The sequence below is a fragment of the Corella eumyota genome, chromosome 5 (assembly GCF_963082875.1).
Source record: "Corella eumyota chromosome 5, kaCorEumy4.1, whole genome shotgun sequence".
NCBI classification, from domain to species: Eukaryota; Metazoa; Chordata; class Ascidiacea; order Phlebobranchia; family Corellidae; genus Corella; species Corella eumyota.
In genome coordinates this window covers 8,006,631-8,019,454 of record NC_137494.1, presented here as the reverse complement: position 1 = coordinate 8,019,454, position 12,824 = coordinate 8,006,631, and the positions used below count along the sequence as shown (strand labels likewise).

At 30.1% G+C, this 12,824-nt stretch overlaps 4 protein-coding genes across 5 annotated transcripts; 3 read left to right on the top strand and 1 right to left on the bottom strand.

Annotated features, from left to right (window-relative positions):
- Positions 1–525: 525 nt before the first annotated feature.
- LOC145752804 (ceramide synthase 1-like) lies at positions 526–5,042 on the top strand. 2 transcript variants are annotated; one of them, XM_082569145.1, is made up of 7 exons: positions 526–793; positions 1,106–1,262; positions 2,368–2,548; positions 2,792–2,953; positions 3,423–3,573; positions 3,906–4,009; positions 4,450–5,042. In XM_082569145.1, exons 1-7 carry the CDS (start codon positions 545–547, stop codon positions 4,475–4,477), a joined length of 1,032 nt encoding a protein of 343 aa, XP_082425271.1. In that variant the 5' UTR covers positions 526–544; the 3' UTR covers positions 4,478–5,042. The 2 variants fall into 2 exon arrangements, 1 of the variants encoding a protein (XP_082425271.1); XR_014283790.1 differs by lacking the exon at positions 4,450–5,042 and having other exon boundaries at positions 3,423–3,642.
- Positions 5,043–5,163: 121 nt separating this feature from the next.
- Positions 5,164–6,696, bottom strand: LOC145753243 (uncharacterized). Its single transcript, XM_082569644.1, has 4 exons — positions 6,531–6,696; positions 5,873–6,072; positions 5,379–5,504; positions 5,164–5,303 (listed from the first exon to the last, which is right to left on the bottom strand). The coding sequence occupies exons 1-4, from the start codon at positions 6,694–6,696 to the stop codon at positions 5,172–5,174; spliced, it is 624 nt and encodes a 207-aa protein (XP_082425770.1). The 3' UTR covers positions 5,164–5,171.
- A 1,110-nt stretch (positions 6,697–7,806) lies between these two features.
- Positions 7,807–9,967, top strand: LOC145753121 (uncharacterized). Its single transcript, XM_082569519.1, has 6 exons — positions 7,807–7,904; positions 8,172–8,346; positions 8,550–8,665; positions 8,940–9,049; positions 9,283–9,532; positions 9,731–9,967. The coding sequence occupies exons 1-6, from the start codon at positions 7,853–7,855 to the stop codon at positions 9,889–9,891; spliced, it is 864 nt and encodes a 287-aa protein (XP_082425645.1). The 5' UTR covers positions 7,807–7,852; the 3' UTR covers positions 9,892–9,967.
- Positions 9,968–10,812: 845 nt separating this feature from the next.
- Positions 10,813–11,466, top strand: LOC145753418 (aldo-keto reductase family 7 member A3-like). Its single transcript, XM_082569830.1, has one exon. The coding sequence runs from the start codon at positions 10,813–10,815 to the stop codon at positions 11,464–11,466; it is 654 nt and encodes a 217-aa protein (XP_082425956.1).
- The last annotated feature ends 1,358 nt before the right edge of the window (positions 11,467–12,824 follow it).

Here is a 12,824-nt window from a genome sequence, read left to right as displayed (position 1 = left end):
TAGCGGCTTTTTAAAGACCATCTTGTAGATGCTTCTGTAAGTTTGGTGTAAAAGTGTATAATTCGTGTTTCGGTCAAACAATCAGCGCTTAGAAAATATAACAGATTGCCCGAGGCCCGTTGGTGCCCTGATAGTTTTTCAAAAACAGAACATTAAAAGTAAATGACAAAAAGTTTAACTTGATCGGCTACCCATACCATATACAGCATATTGATTTGGAAAAAGTCCGAAACTAAGTTTTATTCGTAGGAAGTAGTTCAGCAACTATATTGGAAAGTTTGCTATGTTGGCATGTAGCGCCTATTTGTTCACTAAAATCAATTTGTTTGCTTAGCACATCGACTACTTTTCGATTTTGCCTACTTGTAAATCGGTTGGTAGGCGCAAAATCGCTAAAGGTAAACAGTCTAGTTCTAGTGCGTTGAAAATTGTGGTAACTGAATTGACATTTACTGATGCGTAAGTGATACCTACTAGCTATATTATAGACTTAAAAATTAATATCTCAATTTTGGTTTTAGCAAGGTAAAATACTGTGTGTAAAATGTTCGAAATTAAACCGGATTTAAATTTAAATATAACCTACCCTGGATTCTACCAATTTTTAACCGACGTGCCGTATGCACTAAAACAATCCTGGAACAAATTGGAACCTAATGACGTCACGCCAAGTGGATGGCTAAACACTTTGTTCACGTATGGTTCTTGCACAATTAGTGACGTCATTTTGGTGGCGTTGTTTGCTTCGTTATGGACGCACTTGAGGGCTGCAGTCTCAAGACATTTATTCATGGTAAAAAAAAAAATTGCGCAATTTGATATTTTTGTTGTTGTACATAAAATGTACTGGTAGAAACTTTTACAAATATTTTGATGTAAAATAAATGGTTATGCGAAAAAACATTGGTTCAAACATTAAACGTGTATGTAGAAAACCAGTATACGTTGAACGATGTTTACAAAATAATAAATGTTTCACGGTTACATATTTTTTATGACCACCTATTATATTTATTTTTAATTTTCAGGTTTGCCCTGGTTATTATTAAATAAATACATTATTAATTCTTAAAACACGAATAATGTGTATTCACTTTATATTTAGCCTCTAGCAAAATACTCTGAATTGCCACCGAATGTTTCAGCCAAGTTACCCGAGTGTCTCTGGAAGTTTTCGTTTTCCACGACGGCGTGGCTGTTTTCTGCTTATCTTGTTCTTTATAAATATAAATTGTTTTTTAACCTCAACGACATAGTTACAGGTAAGATGCTAGACTTTCCAAATATTTAAATACGTTTAGGGTGGTAAAATTAATTTAAAAAACTTTAAGTGCTATATTAAAGAGTTTTGCAATTTTGTGAGTGATATATATAGCACTGAATCTCAAAATGCCTTTAGAGCTTCTAAAAATGTCTGTGGTACTTACAATTTAATTTAAAAAAATATTGGAAATAATGAACACAAAAAGCCAGGTTGTCATATTTTTTGTGTGGCGTAAAAAGTACTAAGTTGGCGTAGTGAGTGTATACAAGCTAGTACTTTCTATGTCATCACAAACAGAGCTTTAATTTTTTTTTTAAAGTTATAAAAACTTAAAAAATAAATAAAATAATATAAAATTAAAATCATTTTTTTGTTCAGTGACACCAACTTTTTTAAATTTTTGAGTAAAAAAATGCCAATATAGGACTTAGATTAGAGTAAAATTAAGCTAATTAAAAAAAATCCCAGATTTTAATTATTCTTTACAACAATCTTGTATCATCGCTTTGATCTAGAAAGAAATGTATAACACATGACCTCATTAATTTTTCATCGACTTCGTCTACCCGGTAATTAAATTACCTATTTCCATACGCAAGGTTAAATACGTTCCGCCTTATGGTGCTTGAATAATTAACCATTTGTAATGTATTGGCTAAATTCAACGTTGTTTAAGTAGGTGATTACGCAAGTCTGAAAAAAAGAATCCTGTTTTATGAGAAAAATTGAAATACAAATGTATCGCAATTTTAACTAAATTGTTTTTATTTATTTTAATAATTAGATTGCAAATATATTTTTAAGAATTATGCTTACAAAATCATAAGAAATACAAATCGTAGTCGACAGCCCTTCAGGATTTTCATTGTCGTAATATGGTCACTTTAATATTTGCCCACGATAATTTACCCACGCCACAAATGACTATTTTTTTTATTTTGTAAGCATATTAATTAAACATGTTGCATCGTCCACTAAGCTCAATAATATATAGATTATACATAAATAGCAAGAAACAAACGCTATGTCAAAAGAATTTTAAAAAAGCTTTAAACAAGTGAATATACAACTTATTTATTAAAGGTTATTTTGATTCAATTTAGTTTGGTCGCTTCACTCAGCAGTCACCTGGGATATTTACGTCGCATATTTGTATCAAACCAGTTTCTACATTCAAGCTGTTTATTCCTTAATTGCGTGGGACGAATGGCGAAAAGATTCAATCGTACTTTTACTTCATCATTTTGTTACTCTCGCGCTGCTGGCATTTTCTTATTTGTTCAGGTATCACGTTATCCGTTTTAAGATAAATCTTAAACTTATGGTTATTTATTATTTGTTTTTTTTCAATTTAATGTTGGTCTGTCAATTTTTTTTTGCTTAACTAGATTTATACTTTTTTTAAGTTTACTATTGTTGAAAACACCAAGAAAATAGAAAATAGCAAAAATTTAAAAAAAAAATTGTTTTTATCTTTTATTAGATAAGTGTTCTAATATTAAACTAAAACCTTGTTCGTTTTTTTAGATACACCAACATAGGTCTTCTTATTTTATTCTTACACGACTTTAGTGATATATTTTTGGAAGCAACCAAAGTTGCTGTTTATTATAAATCCAAGGGGGGGAATTGGAGCAAATATTGCGATTTTTTGTCGACGATTGGTTTTATAGGATTCGGTGTCTCATGGTTAGTAGATATTTTGAGTTTAACTTGTTGTTAGCCTAAGCACTAGCTATATTTGGTATTTCTAAAATATCAGTCGCAAATTAACAATACAAGTTTAAAATATTACTGATATAATTTTTCCTCTATTATGCACAAGAGACATGTCGAAAAAAGCAAAGGTGCCGCTTAGTATATAAAAAAATAATTTAGGAACAAATAAAAGTTAGAAAGTATTAGTGCGGTAGTGTGGTATAGTGGTCTTGGCAGAGAAAAACGATGCGAAAGGTTTGCGGTTCGAGCCGCAACGATGCCACACTATTTGCCATTGCTTGTCGTATATTTTAAAAACACAACTCAACAGCACACCTTTTTCAAAAAAAGAACATGAAAACCTGTCGTCTTAATTAATACAAAATAAAAACAAAGTTTAAAGATTGGTGCAAACTAAAAAGTGTAAACTTTATAAAATTTTCAAATTTTTATTTTTCAGGTTTGTTTTTCGTCTTTACTGGTTTCCATTGAAGGCAATATACTGGGGATCTTACGTGGCAACTTTAGCTTACGACGACGTTCCACCATTTTTCTTTTTCTCGAACGGATTAATGATTACGTTGCTAGTTATGCACGTTTACTGGTTTATGGCGAGTCAATAGTTCGCCTAAGATGCTGTGTTGTATTATTTAATTGCAAAGTTGCAACATGAGCAAATAGTAATAACGCTTACGCAAACTAAACTCGGTTTTTTTTCAAGTATTTTGAATTTATAATTGCTCTACAGTTTTTGCACTAAATCACTTGGTTCATTTACGTGTATATAACGATGTTGTTATTTACAAAGAAAACCACATGTTCAATTTACTGTGTATAGTCCGAAGTCTATAGCATAGACCTATTTTAATAAGCATTTATAATCTTATTTGCACTATGAAAGTATTCAACCCCTATTTGCTTATCAACGTTTCTTTTTGTTCAGTTTATTTTGCAATCCGCCTACAATGTTTTGACTGGAAATGCACGACAGATTGATGACGTCAGGGAGTATGAAGGGGATGAAAGTGAAAAAATAAAGTATCAACAGTAAGTAAAATGCAGTGTGAAATTTTTAAGAAAAGAACCAATGTTAAATCTAAACTATATGTTTTGTGTTTTTTTGTATTTTCATCCTCGATGTGGAAAGGTTGAATGCGCGACCTAAACATAAAGTAACAAGTGTTACCCCGACTCAGTCACGAGTTGCCTGGGCAGTTTAGGATATTATAGATTAATATCGCCCAAAAATTATGCTGCTGATTAATTACTGGCTCAGCAGAAGTTCAAACAGTTTTTAGCGCCTTACCCAAGGACGCCACAGCATGAGAGCTAGGGATCGAACCAACGACATCATGTGGTGTAGCAAGTGTTTTTACCACTACACTACGCTGCCGGTTAACGAAGTTTAACAATAACATTATACATTTTTTCCTTTTTTGTAATAAAAAGTCTCACATTTTATTTTTTAAACTAAAATTTAAATCTAGAAATGGAAATGGAATAAAACGGGAATAACCGTCGGTGACGTCATCATTAGGAAATTACCACTCTCCAAAAAGTGAGCGGGCCAAACTCAGTCACGTGATAACCTCTGCGCGACGAATTACTTGACAGAGTTTATACATAATTGAACAGTGTTTATTTTGATAAAAGCAGTATTTTAATTTGCTGTTCGACTCCGTTTCAGTTAAACTGTAACTCGTGTGCCATGACTGCTTTTCTCGCTTGCGAACTATATATGTTTTTTTTAGGTTAATTTGTGTCGTTCATTTTTGCAAATTTTTGTGAAAAATAAAACTATTTATTCAGTTACGAAATAGGTTTGAGTGCAAGGAATTTTTTTTACGTTACAGCAAATTATTTTAATTATCTGAAATTACCCTCTTTAGAAACGTTTTTTGGTTTACTTGTACTTTGCGGTCCTCGCCAAATCTCTTATTACTTTTAAGGTTTTCGGAGCTAATATTTATAATATTTTCCTGTATCTACCCTTACCCAAATTTTATTTTTACTAAATTTCTAATGATGGGTTAATCTTTTAAAATCCTGATTATTAATGCACATTAAACTATTTTTATGAGATCAAGATCTCATTTTTTGTCCATGTTTCAACTAACAAACCATGAGATTTAAGAAACACGGTATTCTCATTATTATAATATCAAAAAGAATCTACAATATTTCTAACAGATTATGGTTATATAAAATTTTAAAGATCTACATTTTTTGAAATCAACACAAATAATACAAAAGAAACAACCAGCACTAAAGAGGGCCATAGCAGTCCATTTACCACTACTGCTATTGCTGTTCCACGCTCATATTGGGTTTGCATCAGCGCCTTAAAGTAAAAAAACAAATTAATTTAAAGTTTTTAAAAATAAAGTAGTTGTTGAAACAGCAATAATGTAGTCACCAGGTTTCGATCACTTCCGATGTAGCAGCTTATTAAAGCACCTACAGAAAGTTGGTGATCTGATATAAACTCGTCGACGAAATTTCTGTTTTGATTTGAGTCTTCGTTGCATATTTCGATAACGCACTAAAAGGTTAATAGGGTCATATTTGTTACGATATGAGAGTTCGACAATAACGGTATCCGCACATTACCAAACCATTTCACCGAATTTAATGTATATGGCCGAAAATCAAATTTTTGAAAACAAAATTTTAACGACAATTTTTCCAAAATAAGGGGCATTTTAAGAGAAGTTTTAATGACGCTTTTAATATTTTTGTTTAACTTTATTCAGTTTCAAGTTAGAACAATAAGGGCAATGCGTTTTGTTTTTTTTCTAAGATATTTAAATACATGCAAATAACCGGTAATTAATTCTAATTGTGCATGTTAACATCTGTTAAAAAAATGAAGGCGCTTAAAATATATACTTAAATTACTTAAATATTTACTTCTTTATTACGCAGTACTTCTTCTTCACTGATAAACAATAAACCGGTAGTTGTTTCGTTTTTTCCACTGCTCCGTTTAACAGGGTAGCTTACCCAGACAACAAGACATGGATAACTCGAGTAACAGCTGGTACTTGGTCCGCGAGGGTCGTCTTCATCAAGCAAACGACTGCATTCACAACCCACCTCTGAACCAATGTCTTAGAACATAAACATTTGTTTTAAGTTTGGTAATGGTATTAGGCCATGTTTATTAGCGTTTTTTTATTTATTGAGTTTTTTACGCACCAATGGCTATTACTATGAACGACCTACCCTAATCACAAAATGAACAATAAAATAATGCGAAAATTAAAAATGACATAATCAGTACTAAGACTTAAAACCTATCAAAATTATAAAATTCTAGCACTTAGTTCAATAGAATATTATGGCGTTTTAATAGATTATTGTAACAACCAGCAAACTTATCGTTACAAAAATTTAAAAAATACCTTAAGCCTAGGGTTACATTACCTAAAAAATAATTTAAATCTTTACAAAATAGATAAAAGATTAGACGTCGTGTCATAATAAAAATAATACTTCGTTCAACTAATTATAAGACTTTAACTAAATTAATTTTACATACAATGCTGTAAACCTTTAAAATACTTACCGATAGTGATAACTGTACATTCGGTCTTATGCAACTCCAACCCATACCAAGCTACTTTTACGATTTTTGCACCAACGTAAATTAAACTAGCAGTAGACGCCAGCATAGAAATTATAATAAACAGTGACAAAAATGGTCGATTTTTAGGTTTCTTTCCTGCCCTCATCATTATCAACTTTTACTCAAGAATAACAAATGGTAAGAGTAAATTAAAGTGTATACCTACATAGTAACCATTTGTCCGTTACTAAGTTAATTTAATAGATTGAAATGAAGCGTATTATTTCTGTTAAACGAACCGTTGGTTAGAAACGAATTACTAAGATACTAGAAAGAATTATATATAGCTTTGTGTTAAAGGAAACAATGCCCTAGTCCAGGTTGTATGTTTTGATTTCTGATAAAAGGCCATTAATTTACCGCGTGCACTTAAGCCGGCGCTTTTAGCATCTATGCTTCTGGGTGATTGTGCATTTTAATTTAAATCGCGAATTCTACTACAATCGAACAGTTTTATTTTAATTCAAAGGCAAAGCCTTTTAGTTTAACTTATCAAGGTGTTTACTTATTGCATTTTAATGTTAAATAATTTGTTTACGTTGACAAATATCCAGTTTCTTTTTAGTCATCTAGGTTTCTATTTTAAAAGTTTTGTTATGAAGTTTTTGCCAGTTGTGAATCAAAGTTAGTTTTACATTCATTAAATCTTAAATCTGAGCCTGAAAGCAGAATCTCTTTGTGCTCTCTTTCTAAACGAAGTAAGGGTGGATAATGGAATATTTGGAGATGTAAAGATCATGATCATATTTTCGACAAAGGTTAGTTAAACAAACACAGGTGTGAATTATTTCTAAAACCGGTGACTTTCAAATTAACCACATTTCCAAACAAAACATAAACTTTATTATATCGCTGTAATAGATAACTTAGACTTTAAATATTTTTAATAAAACATGAAATTTTGTTTGTTTGATATGATCAAAGTCGTTTAACTAATGTTAATAATCACAAAACGCCCTAATAGATATGAATAGTTTTTGATTTTGACCCATTGAAATTTTAAATTTAATGAACAAAGGCTGCATAGAAAAATAGATCACGTTTCGGATAAAAATACAAAAAATGATGAAATTTTATTATGCTAAATTGGTGCCTAAACGCAATTTCTTTTTTTTGCTTTGTTAGGTTACATTTATAAGCCGTAAGTTGACCTGCGTTATTTCGTATAAGGAAGATTGTGGACTTACAGGTGTTTAAAATTAATTTTATCATTTTTTAGAAGTCTTTTAGGATGTGTTTTGAAAAATAGGTCTAAATTTAAAATGTTTATTACAATTTTCGTGACAATTTTAAGTGTGGTTTGTATTGGATCAGGTTTGTGTTATATTTTTTATTACTAAAACAAAACTGTGCACCCAACAATTACTTGATGTTATTCTAACTATTTTGATGTTTGTTTTCCTTTTTTTTTCGAAAACTTTTATGTTGAACTAATGTCTGTAGTTGGTTATGCGAATAGTTTTCAACGTTAAACGTGTTGACGCCCTATGTACACTATTGTTTAAAAAACACGATTTATGCAATAACACTATTCTAAGACATTACCTAAAAAGTGTAAATTGCATATAAAATTATTTTCAGGAAACGAAGAGAACTGCGAAGCTTGGACTCCTTATTTTAACGTAGGTAGCCCGAACGATAATGGTGGTAACGATATCGAACTGCTTGAAACAATAATCACTAACTTTGATGGATTTTTGTGTCAAGAACCATCCATTATTAGTGCAAGAACAGTGGGAACCCAAATCGGTTACAGGTACATTAACAAAAAATATTTATTTTTAAGATGTAATTTGTTATTGGAAATCAAAATTGCAAGCTGTGAAACTTGGCTTATATATGAAAGTTTTGGTTGGAAGAATCATTTTAGTCTGCAAATTTTACATATTTGTTAAATTTTGTATATTTTCAATGTTTGTTTTTTTATTGTAAATTCTGTATTGTTTTTATTTCTTACAGAGAATCGGGCCAAGTCGTTTCAATTGATAAAAACGTGGGTTTTAAATGTTTAAAAGAAGAACAACAAAACGGTGAAGATTGCCTTGATTATGAAGTTAAATTTTGCTGTCCAGCAGGTAAATTGCTTTTTATCATTTTGAGAACTAACACTGGTTGAAATTAAATTTCGTTAAAATACAAAATAATATTTAAACCTGTTTCATTTTTTTAATTAGATTTTTTAGTATTAAACATGTCACATCGAAAATCAATTAACCAAACTTAGTCATCTCTATTGCACTATTTTGATATGTGTAAAACCAATTCCTACCATGCTTTACTAACACCTACCATGCTTTACTATGTCGTTTGCGTGCATAAAATTTTAAATTCTTTTTACCTTTTTTTTAGTAATTGGGACTTGTTTGGGTGATTACTGGACGAAATGGTATGGGATTGGTGATCTTAATGAAGATGGAGATGTCGCTACTTTCCCAAAATTTAAGGAGATCGATCCTACAGTAAAACATATTTTTTATAAATTTGTTCAATAACCTTGTACGTTTTTTTTAGTTAGGCATTAAATTTGTAAATGATTAATTACAATGAAAATAACAATAACCATTTACCATGTTATAGTTATTCAATATCGTTTTTTAAACTATTGGTTAAATAATTAAATTTATTTTTTTTTAATTTAAAATCATATTAAGGTGTAACTTTATTAAAAATCGTTACACCAATCTTTATTCAGGGTACTTGTACAACTACAAGCGGAATTGAAATTCGCTTGGCAGATGACACTGAAAAACCTTACATTGCTGGGTATGACAAACTGGAATTAAGCAAAGACGGTCTGGTGTGTAAAAACTCCAACGAGCCCAATTCAAACCCAGGCGGAATACCCCAAATCTATTACGACAGTGAAGATGGCCGGTTTAAAATAGTTGGCGATACTCAAATTGCGTGCAAGGATTACAAGATACGATTTTGCTGTCCTTTTAGTAAGTTAAGCAGTATTGGTTGTGAAATAGATACCAAGAGGCAAAATATGATTTATATTGGTTTGTAATGTAACAATGTCAAATGAAAATACTTACTTTAAAATAAAGCTACCAATTTAATGTAGTTTTATTTAAAAAAAACTCTTATTTGTAATATTTTAAATATGCAGTTTTAAGTAAATTGTTGCTGTCTTTCAGCGGCCGACAAACTACTCAAGGGACTATTTACGGGGCTTGACGAAACACCACCAGAAGACAAAAACCAGTTACCGCCTACAGAAAAAGATGATTTCTTTGAGCGCATAAACAAAATTCTCCCAGTTGATCCCAACGAAAAATTTATTGGTTGTTTGGTTTAGTTTTTGTTTTTCTTCCCTGACGCCGATTGCGATATTTTTATTTTAAGCTGTAAATAAATGCAAGCATTCAATTGGAGTTTCATTGAGAATTTTTTAACGTTTAAAAAAATATTTTAAGAAAACAAAATTTCAGCTAACATAGCCTAAAACACAAATTATTTTTTAATATGCAAGTTAATGTTTTATGACGCTTGTTTGAGGCTAAAATATTCTTTATTTGTAATTAGTTTGGTGCGAAGTGCTTTTTTACATCATGTCTGCATTATTATTAAATTAAACTACCATCGCGGTGAAGATTAATTAACAACATAAAAATGTTAAAAATGAAAAGTTAATCCTGTTTCGAAACGGATAAAATGACATCAACCTTTTTCCGCTTTGGTGATTAATGGTAACCTAATGCATTTACAACTTAACTAATTCACACTTAACAAATAATATTCAAATAAGCGATAACAAATAACACTACTGTAAGTAACAGAGCATTTATATAAACTGTGCTAAAAAAGGATATTTTAAAGCTTTAAAGAAAAAAATTAAATATTTTTTTGATTGTTTGTTGTATTTAATTTTTTCAAGTCCGAATTTTCTAAAAAATTTTTTTTATTTAAAATAGTCTAACTGTCATTTAAAAAAAATGTCAATCCGAACAATTTTGGGAGCTGGACGAATAGGAACCAGACTTGATTTGGTTGAAGGAGAAAAAATGGTAAAAGCATCTATTGCATCACAAAGTGACAAAGACAAGATTGAAGTTGATAGTGCTTTATTGTATAGCGAGGGAGAATCAGATAAAGTATTAGGACAAATGATGTGCAAGAAACAAGTTAAAATCTCAGGAAAAGCAAATCCGTGGGAAGAAGGGGGATTAGAAAAGAAAGTGTCAGAATGCAATTAAACACATCTTTAAAATCACTTCAAATGAGCTCATTAGATACTTTTTATTTGCATGCTCCGGATCATAAAACCCCGATATCCGAAACTCTTGCTGTTGTGCATGAGCTTCATAGAGAAGGTAAATTTCAAAAGTTTGGTATTTCCAATTATGCAGCTTGGCAAGTGGCTGAAATTTTTACAATCTGCAAACAAAATGGTTGGATTTTGCCAACAGTGTATCAAGGCATGTACAATTGCCTAACTAGGTCAGTGGAAACAGAATTATTTCCATGTCTTCGATACTTTAAAATGAAGTTTTATGCTTACAACCCATTATGTAAAGGCTTGTTAACCGGAAAACACAAATTTGAGGATGTAAAGATTGAAGATGTAAGCATATATCTCGAACGGTATTGGAAAATTTATAACTTTAAAGCTGTAGCTGATATCCAAAAAGTTTTAAACCAAGTTTATGGAAAAGAAGTTACTATAACTGAAGCTGAATTTAGATGGTTATATCATCATTCAATATTAGATGGTAACCATGGCGACGGTGTTGTTATTGGTCCTGCATCAATGGAACAATTCAACCAAAATATTGCCTATATTAAAAAGGAAAGTTTGGATCAAAAAGTTGTTGATGTCATTGAAAAATGTTGGCTTGATGTTTATAACTCTTGTCCTGAATATTTTCTGTAATTTTTCTGATTTGCATTTAAAGATCTATAAACGAATATAATTCACAATGTGTTTGGTTTGTTTTTATTAATCATACAATTTAAACCGACAAAATCATAATAACATGTCACGTTAACATAAAAGTATGTTAATAAAAAACAACAAACTTTTCTTACAAATACAAACACTTAAGATTTTAACTTAATTTTTCTACTTCTGCTATGATTTAAACTTGTACGTTTTTAATTAATTGCTTTTGCACCTTTGCAAAGTAAGTTGTAAATCAAATGTTTGATTAGTTCCTGTATGAACAAATTATTTATGCAAATATTAGTTGAATTTGATTAATATAGTTTATTTAAAATGTATTTTCTATAGTAATGTTAATGTCAATGTATGTAAAACTATTGCCCTTTAAAAGGTGTAATAAATTTTAAATTAAAAAAAAAAATTTGAAAAGATTTTGTACAATACATTTTTATGACGCCCTATGGGTTAATATAGGTCACACTATACGCGAGATATAAAAATGCTGTAACTTTTGATCTAATGCATATTTTTAAGAAATGTTTTATCTAGAATTTTAATTACGACAAGACGATTTTGTTTCTATACAAGTTTTTAAGTTTGGCGATTTTGCAAATAATAAATAAAATCGTCATAACCCTGGCATATATTATTGTGCAGTTATATATTTATGCAAAAAATGTACGTTAAACTAGTACGTTTTTTTTGATATATTAAATTTTAAATTAAAAAACAATTTTGGTGACTACTTTTAAAAAGTATTACAATTTCATTTTAAATATTTTTGATTAACAGTAACTTAAGCTATTGAATATAATTCACTTTTCTATAAATGTTTAATGGATTTTTGAGTATGTTAATTAAATTCACAAATCTAACTTTCAAAACTAAATCGAATTTTGTTACTTTTTAGACTTTGCATATTAGCACATACATTTTAGCTATTATGTTCTTCACAAACTAAAGTTTCTTTAACAGTTTCATATACGTTTATGCACCAAAACTAAGAACAGTTTCATTCTTGAACAAAGCAACCTAATGTCCGCATTTGTGAAATGATGACGTCATGCGAAGGACTAGAGAGTAGTGCGCGGATTCAAACAACTAATCAGTGCTTTTTGATAAGAAAAATATAAACAACACCAAGTGTGGCGTCACATACTTAAAAAAACAAAATTAAGTTTTAGATTTTACAAAATTAGGTTTTAATTAGGGTTTTAGAAAAATTGTATAGGCCGACTCTAGTAATTAAATTAATGCTGTCTTAAAGTTTGACTTAAATTTCTATGAAAAAAATATGTTGTTAATAATTTTTTGTTTACGTTTTTTACGCATTAGTACTATAGTAGTGA